At 45.5% G+C, this 16,103-nt stretch overlaps 1 protein-coding gene across 2 annotated transcripts in view; it reads left to right on the top strand.

Moving 5' to 3' along the window:
- TRIP13 (thyroid hormone receptor interactor 13) overlaps window positions 1–16,103 on the top strand; it is a 73,956-nt gene that overhangs the window by 5,725 nt on the left and 52,128 nt on the right. Inside the window, exons 3-6 of one of the 2 annotated variants that reach the window (XM_061588478.1) lie at window positions 974–1,038; window positions 2,137–2,243; window positions 6,965–7,130; window positions 7,733–7,862. In XM_061588478.1, coding sequence (XP_061444462.1) covers window positions 1,036–1,038; window positions 2,137–2,243; window positions 6,965–7,130; window positions 7,733–7,862 — 406 coding nt within the window. In that variant the 5' untranslated portion in view covers window positions 974–1,035. Of the gene's footprint in view, window positions 1–839; window positions 1,039–2,136; window positions 2,244–6,964; window positions 7,131–7,732; window positions 7,863–16,103 lie in introns of both variants that reach the window. The other variant, XM_061588477.1, reaches the window with a different exon arrangement.

Genomic DNA, 16,103 nt, shown 5'->3' with positions numbered 1-16,103 from the left:
TTGATGGGCCTTTGGCCTGAGCCAGCAGGCTCCTCTTACACTCACTCAGAATTGAGGTTAGAATCCTGTAAATGTTTACCTGGTAGTAAGTCCCACTGAACTCGGTGGAGCTCACTTTTGTGTAGACTTGTGTAGGATGATACTGTAATCACAATCTTCATTGGGATCTAAGTAAATTACATAGGATTGCAGCAAAAAAGGATCAAAGGCTTGGAGCACCTCTTGATGGAGGCTTTTTAGTGTAGAAAAAGACAGCCAAGAATTTTAATAAAATGTTTAATGAACATATAGCACAAACACATTTTTCTCCCACTTTCATAATAATATTAAAATTCTGGAAACTCAACTGGAATTGATTATTGGTAAGTTCAGAGCTGACAAAATAAATGTCCTTCACAACCTAATGGGAATCCTAAGCTGTTACAAAAATTGCTAGCTTCGATGGATTTTTTTAAAAATAAAGGCTAGACAAAATAACGGAAGATGGATCTTTCAAAAGGCAAACAAATGGAATATCCCTGTTTGGAGGCAGTACACATCCCCATGTCAGATACCTTGAGGGGGATGACAACAGGGACGGCTATTGCATCACATGTTGCTTATGAGCTTCAAGCAGCATTTGACTTGGAGTTCATAAAAATGGAAAGATGAACTTTTACCAATTTTGGTCTTATCTAGCAACGCAATTCACATTTTGACTTTTACTGAAATGAGGCTGATAAATAATCTAGGATAGGGAGCAAGATATCTGTGGGGTGATCTGTGACTAAATGTCTCTTGCTTGCTGGAATTCTAAACACTCCAGGGAGTAATTCGGGGTCATAATCTTATTTTGTCAGGTGCTTCAGTGTACAGGAGACATCAAGGATATTACGGATTAGCTGTGGTTAACTATCCAGGATACCATAGAGGAGGAACATGTAGAGCTGTCTAGTCAGTGCATTTCTACATCACATGTCCTTACCTCTCCTAGGTAGTGGTGGAGCTAATCCATGGAATCCTGAATCTTCTGCATACCCTCCAAGAGACTTATTTATGGTAAGCTATCACTGTTCTGTTCTAATAGAAAAATTAGACACCCTCCATGCACCATTTGGAAGATAAATCTCTGGAAATGTCAAGCTCGTCCATAGTTTAGCATTAGAGGGATTTTCTTCTGAGCAGACATGCATAGGATTGTACTGTAAATCTCACTGAACTCATTGGTACTTAAAACCCAATTAAAACCCAGTCCTTTGCAATTTCAGGATGCCTCACCTGGTTCAGGACCCTGGTGCTCTTTATTACTACAGTAACTGGGCACTTGGAGCTGAATTTGCTCCTTGTTATGTTGATTTTCTGAAACTTCATTCATACTCCCTCCTAATAATGATAGGAGCATTTATAATGTTATAAAATGGTTAAAATTGGTTATTGTTGACTGCATTGTATTTTATGCTGTATTTATATTGTATTTTATTGAATTTCAATGTGTACGTCGCCTAGAGTGGCTTCGGCCAGATAGGTGACACAAAAATTAAATTTTCCTTTTTTTTACTTACTTACTTATTTATGTTAAGGAGGGTGAGGAATTTTTCTAGTTCATCAAAGCAGTTTGAATTATTCAAGTAACAAATCAACCTAGAAAGCTGAATATTTTTATCATAATGCAAGTGATGTTTTGATGATAACAGCATCTGTATAATTGTTTGATATTACATGTGTTGCCTGACGTGAGAGCTAGCCTAAATAGTGCAGAACAGCACCATCAGGCTTCGATTTGCTAGGTGGACCTACTTCTAGAGTGTTCATCAATCACATTTATTATGTACATTGTACCCCTATTTGCAAAAATTACATCTCATGAAACATATAGAAGAAGAAGAAAAAAGATCATATAGTTTTGCCACTTGTTATACGGTCAATTATTTATTACGTATCCATCACACTTCTCAAAACATGGCAATTCTACTATCATTGTCTATATATTAATTATCACATTTGCTCTGATGTGACTGATGAAGACATGTCAGAAATGAGACTTGGGTAGAAAGAGAAAATGGCTACTGCAACATGTAAATCTTTCCACAGTTCTTGGAGAATAAGATTCTTCCAAACATTAGCTGTATAGCCTTTATATCCTCTATTTTTTTCCAGTTAGGTTTCTATAAAATGGACAAAGCTGCAGGTGACTTAAAACTGGCTCTTCAAAATGACTGTGAATCCCTGCAGATACATGTAGAGGTTCATCAGAAATCAGTCAGGTTGGTTTCAAAATTTCTATTTCAGAAAGCCTCTCATCTCTTGCAGCAGAATGTCATATGGTGCAAGGGGGCAAACAATTAGTCCCCAAAACCAACAATGTAGTAAGGAAGCCATAAATCACATGGTCTTCGATGTCTGTATACTAATGCGCAGAGCATGTGAAACAAGCAGGACAAACTTGAACTCTTAATACAGGTGGGCAATTATGACTTGATAGGTATAACTGAAACTTGGTGGGATGACTCCTATGACTGGAATACAGCAATTGAAGGATATAACTTGTTCAAAAAGAACAAGGAATAAAAAGGGAGGTGAAGTCATGCTATATGTTAAAAATATATATCCCTGCACAGAAATACAGGCATGCCCCGCTTAACGTTGCTTCACTTAACGTTGCCTCGCTATAACGTACATGCTCCATTCGTCCCCATATACCCCGCTTAACGTTCGGCCGCTTCGCAATAACGTACATTTTATTGGCATGACGCCGCTGCCATCTAGTGGTGATTGCATGCAGTACAAGTGAAGACAATTGCTTCACTTAAAGTAGATTTTCACTTAAAGTATACAGTAGGGCCCCGCTTTAAGGAGTTCCGCTGATGTGGTGGCTTTCGTTTTCCATTTTAAAGGGTTTTTCCCCCTTTTGCGCTGTTTTCGCGTCATTTTTGTGCAACGCGGCCTATTCAAGTCAATGGGGTTCCGCTTTATGGCATTTTCCGCTTTACGGCGGGGGTCCGGAACAAAACCCGCCATATAAGCGGGACCCTACTGTACTCTCCGGTCCCATTGTGAACGTTAAAGCGGGGTATGCCTGTACAGGAAGATGGGCTTGATAGCTCCACCAAGAGTATCTGGATTAAAATTAATGGGGCAAGTAATAAAAGGAACATGGTGCTTTGAGTCTACTACCAACCACCTAATCAAGGAGAAGACGAGAACGTAACTTTTGAAAAGCAAATTGCCAATGTTTCGAGGAGGCATGATGTAGTAGTAATGGGGGACTTCAATTATCCCGATATCTGTTCACGGCCCCTCCAAGAAATTTCTGACTTGTGTTGGAGATAACTTTCTCCTACAGAAAGTGGAGGAAGCAACCAGAGGATCAGCTATCCTGGACTTTATTCTAACCAATAGAGATGATTTTGTGGATGAAGTGGCAGTTACGGGAACTCTGGGGGAAAGTGAGCACACCATACTTGAATTCTTGATTTTAACAGAAGCAAAAGCTGAGAGTAGCCATACACGCACCCTGGACTTCAGGAAAGCTGATTTTAATAAACTCAGAACAATTGTAAGTACTGCTCCATGGCAAGCCACCCTAGTGAGAAAAGGAGTCCAACGTGGGTAGGAGTTTCTAAAAAAGGAAATTCTAAAAGCGCAATGGCAAGCAATTCCAACAAGGAAAAAAGGGGGGAAACAGCAGAAGCAGCCAACGTGGCTTCACAAAAAGCTTAGAGATGACCTTAAAAGGAGATATACAAGAAGTGGAAAGAAGGCCAGGCCACAAAGGAAGAGTACGGGCAGATATCACGGAATTGCAGGGATGGTGTCAGGAAGGCTAAAGCTGAGAATGAGCTGAGGCTAGCAAGGGATGCTAAAAGCAACAAATAAGCTTTCTTCAGGTATGTCCATAGTAAAAGACAGAGAAAAGAAATGGTGGCACAGCTACTCAAGGATGGCAAAATGGTAACAGATGACAAAGGAAAGGCAGAAGTGCTCAATTCCTACTTTGACTCAGTCGTCTCCCCAAAAAAGGTCTATGACCCTCCCGGGAAACATGAAGTAGAAGGGGCAGGATTGGACCTTGAGATTGATAGACAAACGGTCAAGGAATACCTAATCACTTTGAACGAGTTCAAATCGGCAGGGCCCGATAAACTGCATCCTACAGTATTGAAGGAACTGGCTGAAGAACTCTCAGAAATGCTGTCTATTATCTTTGCGAAATCATGGAGGACTGGTGAAGTGCCGGATGACTGGAGGAGAGCTAATGTTGTCCCTATCTTCAAAAAGGGCAAGAAGGAGGAACCGGGGAACTACAGACCAGTCAGCCTAACATCAATCCCTGGGAAAACTCTGGAGCAGATTATAAAGCAGTCAGTCTGTAAGCACCTTGAAAGCAATGCAGTGATTACTAGGAGCCAACATGGATTTACGAAGAACAAATCCTGCCATATTAATCTTATCTCATTTTTTGATCAGGTAACCTCCCTTGTAGACTGTGGGAATGCTGTAGACATAATATATCTTGACTTCAGCAAAGCTTTTGACAAAGCGTCCCATCATATTCTGATTAGCAAGCTAGCTAAATGTGGGCTGGATGGAACAACTATCAGGTGGATCCACAGTTGGCTCTAGAATCGTACTCAAAGAGTGCTTATCAATAGTTCCTTCTCAAACTGGGCAGAAGTAACGAGTGGGGTACCACAGGGCTCAGTCCTGGGCCCAGTGCTCTTCAACATTTTTAGTAACGACTTGGATGAGGAGGTACAGAGCATGCTTATCAAATTTGCAATTGATACAAAATTGGGGGGCATAGCTAATACTGTGGAAGACAGAAACAAAATTCAAAGGGACCTTGATAGGCTGGAGCATTGGGCTGAAAACAACAGAATGAAATTCAACAGGGATAAATGCAAAGTTCTACACTTAGGAAAAAGAAACCAAATGCACAGTTATAAGGTGGGATAGTTGGCTCAGCAATATGACATGTGAGAAGGATCTTGGAATTGTCGTTGATCACAAGCTGAATATGAGCCAACAGTGTGATGTGGCTGCAAAAAAAGCAAATGCTATGTTAGGCTGCATTAATAGAAGTATAGTTTCCAAATTGCGTGAAGTACTAGTTCCCCTCTGTTTAGCACTGGTTAGGCCTCATCTTGTATACTGCATCCAGTTTTGGTCTCTGCACTTCAAGAAGGATGCAGACAAACTGGAACAGGTTCAGAGGAGGGCAACAAGAATGATCAGGGGACTGGAAACCAAGCCTTATGAGTAGAGACTGAAAGAACTGGGCATGTTTAGCCTGGAGAAGAGAGGACTGAGGGGAGATATGATAGCACTCTTTAAGTACATGAAAGGTTGTCACACACAGGAGGGCCAGGATCTCTTCTCAATCGTCCCAGAGTGCAGGACACGGGATAATGGGCTCAAGTTGCAGGAAGCCAGATTTCGACTGGACATCAGGAAAAACCTCTGAACTGTTAGAGCCATATGACAATGGAACCAATTACCCAGAGAGGTAGTGGGCTTCCCAACACTGGAGGCATTCAAGAGGCAGCTGGACAGCCATCTGTCGGGAATGCTTTGATTTGGATTCCTGCATTGAGCAGGGGGTTGGACTTGATGGCCTTATAGGCCCCTTCCAACTCTACTATTCTATGATTCTGGTGGGGCTCAAAACATGCATGGATCTCATCCATAGGGCATGAAAGGTTTAGAAATAAAACCAGCCTTATTTCCTAAAGAAGTTATTACAATGGATGTTGTAGACACATTTGTTCTGTGAGTTGCCTTATACAGATATTGGTTCATGTAGCCTCCAACACTCCAAAATCACAGATTTTTTTTCAAATCATGCAGAGATCACTTTTCGTTGGAGATATTGGGAACTGAATTTAGGATCTTCATGCACAGCATATGATCTGCCATAGAATGTTGCTGTCGCCCACATTCTAAACATTAAGGAAATTATCTTTTTTGGGAGAATAATCAGTTGTGTGAGCTTTGGTTTTGCATACAAGGGCTCACTGGTCTGCTTATTTGTAGCTAAGAAGGATATTTTCTCCTGTGCCGGTTTGGCAGATGACAGGAGACCTTTCATCTGTACAGTAAGGCTTGGTGCATGAGCTTTACCTGTGTGGGTTTTATTTTTTTCCTAGGTTTGTTCATTCCTCTGCAGGCATTTCAGATGAGAACAGCTTGCTCAGTCCCTTGAAGGATACCGTAATCAGGATTGTGTGGGTTAGCTGTTGAGCATGCTGTACTTTTAGTGTTTCCATTGCCTCTGGTGGTGGGTGAGGCTGCATGGCTATGGGTCTTTTCTAGATGTAATGGTTATGGCTGAAGCTAATTATTTTTCTTCCTTAAAAACAACAGAGTTAAGGTAAAACATGACCTTATAAATAATATAAACATAGATTTTTAATTTTCCATGAAATAAAACAAACAGGATAAATATATATGTAAGAAAAACACGTCTTCATTCCACTTGTAGGCCACTGCCAATTTAAAAAAGTGGTCCTAATAATGTAAGGGCCAGATGCATTTCAACATTTTGTCATATTCAGTGGCCGTATTAATTAATCTTTGAAAATTGTTTGGATGTCTATATTGGAATTCCGGTTTGAAAACGTTTTCTAAAGAAGCATAAAAGTAAGTGGTAAGGTTGTACCATATTTTGCTTTCTAAAATAACGTTTTCCCTCTCTGAGGTCCTAATTATTATTATTTGGATTTATTTTTGTTTTAGACCATAAATGTTTGGCCACTGAAGACAAAATATTAAAATGCTTCTGGCCATTATGTTTTTAGGAGCACTTACTTTTAGTTGGCCTATAAGTGAGCTAAAGAAGTACTTTCCTTGTATATATTTATACTATGCATTTTATTCCATGCAATATTAAAAACCTATGCTTATATAATTTAAAATTGCATGCTTTACCTTAATTAACTCTGTTCTTTTAAAGTTGCATTTTCCCATTTTTTTTGGTCTTACCCAGCACTGCAAAGAAAGAAGATATCAAACTGAGCGTCTTAAAACTACTAGACAGGCATACTGTGGTCTTCGGTGATTACAAGTGGACTGAATTTGATGATCATTTCTTAACAAATAACGTGCAGTCCATTGCAGTTGTAGATACAGATCTAAAGCTGAAAGAAAGACAGGTATTAAGTATTCCTTACATCATTCAAATATTAAAATCTTATTAAAAAGGCAGTAGTTTACTACTATTAAATAAAATTATTCAAGTACAATTAATGTCTACTACAATTGCTATTAAGTGTTTTCATTTTTTGATTGTGAATGATTGTTGTAATCAAAGGTTCCTCCAAAATGTTTGCTCCCCTTTCCTAAATGCTGCAGGAGAATGCATGTATTGTGCAAGATCACATTTTTGAATGTTCCTAACATGAAAAAGTCCTTTAGATTGAAAACTAACATAACAGAGAATGAGTTGGCTGGAATGTCTCTCCCTTCTGGTACTATTTTCGTACATGGAGAGTATTTCCTCCCTGTCCCCAAGGGGAAGCATTGAAAATGCTCACAGTACCATCTCATTTTGTTGCATGTGGAGATGAGGCCTTATTCACTATAATTCATGGCAAGTTTAGTTTGGCCAGGACTCCTTTGAAAACCATCTTAGAAATTTTTTATCACCACTTGAAAAACTGGAGACTTTATCTTGCTTCAACATAAGTTCTCTTAAAATATGTTCCCAAATCACTTGCCAAAGGATGCCTAACTTGTTTTTTCCTATCCTCTGCAGCCTATTAACCTGAGTAAGTGTAGCCTTTCAATTCATATTTTTCATCTCAATGAAGAAGGACCCAGTGCTGAAAATCTGGAGGCAGAGGATGAGGCTATTGTTGCGGCTAATCACTGGGTGTTGCCTACAGGTATTTTTATTTGCTTACAATTTTTAGGATGGTCCATGGAGAGATCAGAACTGCATAGGATTAGAATGCATTTGTCAAAAGGAAGTGAAAGGATGATTTATTTATGTCAGCAGGGACAGATTTAGATTAAAATTGTGATGGGACCAAGCAAGAAATTAAAACGTGTGCATACTACACTACATTAAAGTATACTAATTTTGAAATGAAAATTTTTTTGGAAGTCAACAAAACGTACTCCTGTAGAAGTGGCTTTCGAGTTGAAATAATTTGTCATGATCCAGGGACCTTGCAATGCATCTTAGAGGACTCTGATGAGAATGAGGTTCAGGCTGTTGCCTTGTGGGAAGAACTGTCAGTAATTTACATGGGGTCTTCATGGGCAAAGAACGCAGCCCTGCTGCCAACCTCAGTACCTTTGTCTTCCCAGCCTTGCATAACTCAGACTGCAAAAGAAGATGAGGGCCCTTTAACCACCCATCTGCCTCCTCCAGGGAGATGGAGCCTAACAAAGTCAGGTCTTGTCAGCCTATATGAGGCTTCAGTTGGCTCTAGCTGCTGCAGAGAGGAGATATCCTGTAGCTGCCTTAGGAGAATGGTTCAGCCAGTAGGGACTATGGAACTTAAATGTGTACTAGCGGTGACTGAATTCTGTTAACAAAGGAGATGGCAAATTCTGTTGGAAAATGAGACCATATCAGAAAGCATTTTACTTGATCAGAAAGCACCACTGCACTGCTGTCGTTTATTCTTACTTTTCGATTGTGATGTTTTTAGACGTCTGTTTTTAACCTGATCTGCCACTGATATGATCTTGCTGCTCTGTTCATTTTTATAACAACAGATTTATTAGGTTGGATCTGCATATCATCCCTGAATGTCTCCTCCCCCTTGAACATCCAGATAGTGACATTTTCCCAGGATGCCAGTCCATCACTAGGGTAGTAGTCTGCCATCGAGTTCAAGGACAGGAAATGCACTGAAGCTTGCAGCTTGAGGAAGTAGTTAGGCGTTGCTGGCCTGCAGGCCCCAGTTCATTTCCTGTCCTGGTCCATGGCAGATGTCTTAGTCCTACTCCCTATGTGAGTTTTACTAAATCTTTTTCTTCATTCTTTCCTTTCCCATTTTTCCCCTTTTCTTTCTGTCCTTGGGAGGTGGGGTGTGGAAATTTGTCCTTTCCCCCCCCTCCCATCCTCTCTTTGCGTTTTAAAAGAAGGTTTCTTCCTTCTTTTGGGGGCAAACGGGCGCCATTTTATTTTATTTTTTTAAAAGTTCAGGAGCCGCCGGGGGCTGCGTGCTAATGAACCCTTTCAGCCTCACATTCACTACTGTCAGTTTCTTTCCCCTCCGACCGCTTTACTTTTGGCAGGCGCACTGCACCTGCTGCAAGGAGGCAAGGTTGGCTTCTCCATTCACGGTCTCTGCTGCTGACCTCGCCAACAGCCTCCTCTTTTCCTGGGGCTGCCTGCCTCATTCACTGCCACCCCCGCAGCTACTGCCACTGTCGTTCCCGCCAACCCTCTTTTGATTCCAGGGCTGGTCTGGCGGCGCTGTGATCAGCTGTCCGGCAGTTCCCCCCCTTCATGGCAGGGCCATGCTTGTTTTCCCATATGGCTCTTCTGTTTCCTGGGCTGGCATATCTTGAGCAGCACTGTGTTTAGCTGCGTTTAGTCCGGTGCTCAGCTGTTTGGTGCCCCCCCGTTGCCATTATTTAGAGAACCCGAGAAGCTCAAGTGGGGGTAATAGAGCTCCATCTATCCACCCCTCCCACGTTACTGCTTTACAGATCACCCGAGCAGCTCAGGTGGGGGTAATAGAGCTCCTTTGCCTCACTTAGCGCCCCCTCCTGGTTAAAAAAAATTCTTTCCTCTTTTTTTTTGCAATCATTACTCTCATAGACAGGGTTGTGGAGTCGGAGATGGTAGAAATGTACTGACTCCAACTTCAAGATAAAATTAATATATTAACATTAATATTGATTTATTAATATTAATACATTAATATACATTTGCAATTTATGAAGGAGTCGGACAGTAGAAAAATAGAGGAGTTGGAGTCGAAGGTTTGACATATTGACTCCACAGCCCTGCTATTAGAGGTTTCTCCACTATCCGGACAGTCAGGGTCACAGCGCCCCCTCCTGGTTTTAAAATAAAACAAAAAGACACAAAATATTATTTTTCCCTTTTGTTCTCAATCATTGTTTCTCACTAGGGTAGTATCTTTACTACCCCTCTTTCAGCAGTATTGACTCCTTTCTCCTTCCTTTCTATCCCCTCTCCACTCTCCCACTTGGACTGGGCGGATAGTGACAGAGTCCCCATAGAGGACTTCTTAGATGGCTGCAATTCAGAACTCAGAACTCCCACCCCATACCAGTCGCGGTACTGGGCACAGCAAGCCTTGATAGAAAACAGCCTCTTGTCTATAACCTGGCTTTTTGCACACTCTCCCCCCTCGCCAATCGCAGCAGCAGGCAGAGCAGAGTCGCCTTTTTAGAGGACAATCACCCGACCACTATCCAGCCCAACGCTCTCCCCCCTCGCCAATCGTGGCAGCGAGCAGAACAGTCGTCGCAGAGGACAGCAGGCCAGGCGTCATCCCGGGTCTACACGCTCCTCCGTAGCCAAATGTGGCAGTGGGCAGAGCAGCTCCTAATAGTCACCCTACATGACCTAAGCAGGACAGCGCAGGACAGCGCAGAACAGCCCTGTCCGTCGGGCATTCAGGCACCTCAGCCTAATGCGAACCAGTCTCCTCCCCCACCCAAGGCCAAGAAGCCAAGGAAGGTATGCCAGAAGGGGACCGCACACCCAGTCCTCAAACAGGGCTAGATATATGGGGCAGGAGGAGCAGGCACAGGAACCCATGCCAGAGACAGCGCAGCACCTCGAGGGTCAGGGTCCATCAAGGCAGAGAACAGACAATACAGCCATGTCAGAACCCTCAGATGGCGAGTCTAATGGGCTTTCACAGCAAACAGCTTGTTCAACATGCTTGTCTAGTCGCTCAACTTCGAGCCGGGGCCCTCCTTTGAAGTTTTCTGATGGCTTAATAGAGAGGGTTAAGGAGGCCTTCTTTACTAGCCGGCGGCACCAGCTCCACATAACTGGTGGCAGCTACCCGCCCTTCCACCACTGGCACCTTTAGAGGCCGGAAAGCCAAACACAAGTCTAAGCACACGGTGGAACTCCCACATTCCTCAGAGGAGGGTGGGGAATTGTCTCCAAGCCCTTTTGACATGTCGAGAGGCAGAGCTGGAGGGGAGCACCCCCAGGTGTACTACCCCTCATTGGATCAGGAGTTTTTGGAGGCAGGGTGGAGCACAGACTCGGAGCAGGAGAGACCGGGTCCCCTTCCACAGCAACTTTTTCAGTCTTTGGACTCTTTCCCCCTCCTGAAAAGAGTTCGGATCGCCTTAGCAGCAGAGAAACCAGGTACTGATAGGGGCGACCCAGTGGAGGCAGAGCAGGAACAACCGCCACCCTGTCTGGCCACACCTGTCCCAGCGCCAATCCGCAAGAATGCCCTGGCGGAATGGAACAGTCCTTTACAGTCCCGTACTGGCCAACAAGCTCTACGCTATAGAGCCCGACTTTATGGAGCTTCTCCAAGTCCCGTCAGTGGACAGTCCAGTCCTTGGTCTCTTTTCAAGATCTATCCTCCCCAAGGAAGGGGACGCACACCTCAAGGACCCCATGGAGCGTCGGATGGATTACACCCTGAGACAGTCTCACAAGGCTGATGCCATCTCTTTCAGGGCCTCCAACACTGCATCAGCCTTCTCCAGGGCCTCCTTGGTCTGGCTGGATGAGTTACTGGACAATCCTGACCAGGACCCAGAGCGATCCAGAAATACACTATTAAAGCTTCATAGGATAGCGTCCTTTATTGCAGACACCACAATGGACACCTCTCAATTCTCGGCCAGATCCATGGCTGCCAACATAGTGGTACGCCACACTATGGATAAGGCACTGGGATGCAGACAATATAGCAAAGGCCAACCTTGCTACTAGACCCTTCGCTGGAGTAAAACTTTTTGGCAACGAGACTTTGAAGGAGGTGCTTGTAGATCCCAAGGAAAAGAGAAAGCCTTATCTGGTGACTGCAAGATGGGAGGAGAGACGTAGCCAGAGAAGATATGTTCCCTACAACTCCTACCAGTCCTTTCGATTGGGAAGTCAATCAGTAAGAGGAAGGGACTACAGACCCCCCGTCCCGCTACTCAAGGTCTAAGCCCCGCTACCAAGCCATACCACAGCCCTCTCAAGGGGGTAGGCCTAGCTACCCAACCACCACTCCCAAGCGAGGTGGCTGGCGCCAACATCAATGATGCCATGGACATTGGGGGTTGACTCCTGCAGTTCGCCCCCAGCTGGAGGGCCATCGGGGCAGATCCTTGGGTCCTCAATAAAGTCACCAGAGGCTACTCAATAGAATATTTCCGCCCCCACATCACAGATTCATCCCGTCCAAGGTACCCAAGGACCTGTCGAGAAGACTCATCATGTGAACCGCAGTGCAACACCTGATGGAGATCCAGGCCATAGAGGAGATCGAGCAGTCTTAGCGTGGCTCAGGCATCTACTCTGTCTTGTTTACTGTTCCGTTCCTGGAGAGCAATGATAGACCTCAAATACCTGAACAGGTCTGTGAAGTACTGCAGGTTCAAGATGGAATCCCTGGCCTCCATCAGGGAGGCATTACAGGAGGGTGACTACCTGGCCTCCATAGACCTGAAGGAAGCCTACCTCCACATTGCAATCTTGCCCTACCACAGAAGGTTCCTGAGGTTCTTGTTTGGACAACAACATTTCCAATATAGGGCCCTCCCTTTCAGCTCCAAGGGTATTCATGAAGATCGTGGCAGCAGCGGTGGCTCACCTCTCTTCAAGGGGTTCACATCTATCCATACCGCGACAACCTTCTAGTGAGGGCAAGCAGTCTACAGCTCGCTCGGGATCATGCCTACCTAACCCTGAGGCTCCTCAACCAGCTCGGCTTCCTAGTCAACTATGAAAAGAGTCACTTAGCCCCCTCCCGACAGCTGCAACACTTGGAGGCCCTGATAGACACAGAGCGTGGTCTCGTACGCCTCTCTCCACAAACAGTACAGACTATCAAGGAGACAGCATCCACCCTCTACCAAAACAAGACAGTGGACATCATGAGCCTGGCCAGGGCTCTAGGTCTCTTCATCTCCACCATACAGATAGTTCCTTGGGGTTGTCACCACACACGACCCCTGCAGTGGGCCCTGCTTCCCCAACAGGCAAACATTGCGAGGTCCCGGCACAAATGAATCCCCATGTCCAAGGAGCTCTGTCAGTCTTTCTGATGGTGGACAAGGAGGGTCAAGCTCGTAAGAGGACCCCCTTCAGAGATCCACCCAGGACCATAATTACCATGGATGCCAGCCTGCTGGGATGTGGAGCTCACTGCAATGCAACCTACACCCAGGGCACTTGGTCAGAGGAGGAAGAAGTCACAGCATCAACTGGCTGGAACTGAGTAGCCCGTCTTGCCCTCCTTCACTTCAACCAGCGTCTTCATCTCATCCACGTCCTGATTTACACCGACAACAACAAGGGCACACATCATCAGGCGGGGGAACACGCTCAAGGAGCCTACAGGCGGAGACCACCCTTCTCATGCAGTGAGCAGAACACAACATTTCATCTCTGACAGCAGAGCACCTCAGCGGGGAGTCCAACACCATGGCAGACTGGCTCAGTCATCAGCAGGTCCTCCCATGGGAATGGGCCTTACACCCGCAGATATATTCCAAAATACAGCAGAGATACAGCCTACTAGAGAGAGATCTTTTCGCAACAGAACACAACCACCAGCTGCCTCGCTTCTTCGCACAACACTGGTTTCCGGGAGTGAAGGCAGTGGATGCCCTTTCACAACGTTCCCGCCTATGCCTCTCTTAGGTCGCACTGTGAGGGAGGTGAGGGTTCACCTGGTGCTAATCGCCCCCTGGTGGCCACGGAGGCCATGATTCTCGGAGCTCCTCAATCTCTCAGTGGCAGAACCATGGAGACTACCCCACAGGCCTGATCTCCTGTCCCAGGGGCCACTTCGACCGAGATCCAGAATGGTGGAGCCTGACGGCGTGGCTCTTGAGCGGAGAACTCTAAAACATTCAGGCCTCACTTTGGGAGTCATTGACGTCATTCTCTCCGCACATAGACCTTCCACGACAAGGATTTACCAGGCTACCTGGAAGGCATTCGCCAGATGTGTCAATCCAGGGGAATTCGTCCATCCAAAGCCATCGCCCCGCAGGTCCTCGAGTTCCTACACAGGGGCCTCCAATTTGGTCTGAAGGTGACTATGCTAAGGAGACAGGCATCAGCCATCTCGGCTTTTCTCCCGACGACTTTCAGTCAGCCAGTTGGCAGCAGCCTGCTGGTCCGGCGCTTCTTCAAGGGGGGAGTGGCCGCACAGCCTCTTGTCGCCCACCGTTTTCCATCATGGGACCTACAGAAGGTCCTATATTCCCTAGATACCATCTCCCTTCAGCCCCTGATCTACAAGGTCCTGGTTCCTCGTCGCCATCACATTGGCCAGACGCATCTTAGAGCTGGGCGCCCTGTTCATTGCATGTCAACTCTGCATTTTTCATGAGGACTCCGTAGTCCTTAGGACAGACCCCCTCCTTCATCCCCAAGGTCAATACGACCTTCCACAGGGAGCAGGAACTGGTCTTACCGTCTTTTTGCCCCACCCGAGGGAGAAGGAGTTGCGGTGCCTTGACGTCACTAGTGCACTCAGGGCGTACATGGATAGAACAAGAGAGCTGAGAACCACAGAGGCAATGGTTATATCAGTACACCCCAGGTCCCTGGGCAAAAAGGCCTTGACACCAACCCTAGCGCGCTGGCTAAGGACTTGCATCCGGATGGCCTCTGAGGCCAGCGGCCTTATGCCACCACAGGGCATAACTGCCCACTCTACTAGAGCAGCCTCCACCACGGCAGCCTTCACCACCAACACTTCCCTGAGAGATATCTGCAGAGCAGCAAATTGGCCATCTCCTTCGACCTTTATTAGACGCTATGAGATAGACTGCTACGCCTCAGCCGAGGCCTCCTTCGGAAGAAGGATTCTGCAGCAAGCGGTCTCCACTGATTAGTTGGCTCGCCCTGACCCACCCAGCTGGGGCGGCTTTGGTACGTCCTACTTGATGGACTGGCATCCAGGGAAAATGAACTGTTGTTTCTCAACTTAAAGGTGATTTCGGTTTATCAGGGCATAGCCACTTTTTCTCTCCAAGGATCAGGCTGCTCTCAGTACATGTAAAGATCCATTTTAGGAGGGGAAGGAGGATCTGCCAGAGAGGCAGATCGAGGATTTCGTATGTATATAATAGATACCTAGGTCTAAATTAGCACTGTAGGACTAAGTTTAGCACTGTAGTTCCCTGTTGTGTTCCCCACAACCATTCTCGTTTATCGATCATGGTCATAGGTGGACTCAAGCGAGGCTAGGACGTTGCTGGCCGCAATATTGTCCTTCCCGTGGCAGGGCCGCTGTTGCTTTTCTCCTGCAGGTCGGCACATAGTCTCTCCAAGTAACACACCTTGGTGGACAACGTCTGAAAATGAACTGGGGCCTGCAGGCTAGCAACGCCTAACTACTTCCTCAAGCTGCAAGCTTCAGTGCATTTCGTGTCCTTGAACTCCAGATGGCAGACTACTACCCTAGTGATGGACTGGCATCCAGTAAAATCACCTTTCAGGTGAGAACCAACGGTTCATTCTAACCTGTTTTATTGCTTTTAAATCTTGGTTAGCTAATCTGGAAACCTTTCAGGTGATGACCGGGATAAGAAATACATACATATATATATATATATATACACAGAGAGAGAGAGAGAGAGCGTGCACGCGTGCGAAAGAGTACATGTGCACGAGAGAGTGCGTGCATGAGAGTGCATGCGCAAGAGTGAGGGAGTGCGCGTGCAAGAGAGAGTGCGCGTGTGTGAGAGAGTGTACGTGTGTGAGAGTGTGCGTGTGAAAGACAGAGCGTGTGTGTGTGAGAGAGCGCGTGTGTGAGAGAGAGTGCGTGAGAGTCTCGTGCCCAGGGTGAGAGGCAATAACGGAACTCTGGGATGTGATTAATTCTTTCTTTATTAAGGAAATTTCCACATTGAATTTACTGCGCTTCATGCAAGCCTCTAATCTAACTCATTAGATTCCCTAAGTGCCTATTCCTGCAGCATTGAAAGCAAGT

Source organism: Rhineura floridana, chromosome 11, assembly GCF_030035675.1.
Source record: "Rhineura floridana isolate rRhiFlo1 chromosome 11, rRhiFlo1.hap2, whole genome shotgun sequence".
Classification (NCBI taxonomy): Eukaryota; Metazoa; Chordata; class Lepidosauria; order Squamata; family Rhineuridae; genus Rhineura; species Rhineura floridana.
The sequence above is the reverse complement of the archived record's forward strand: the minus strand, read 5'-3'. Positions and strand labels throughout refer to the sequence as shown.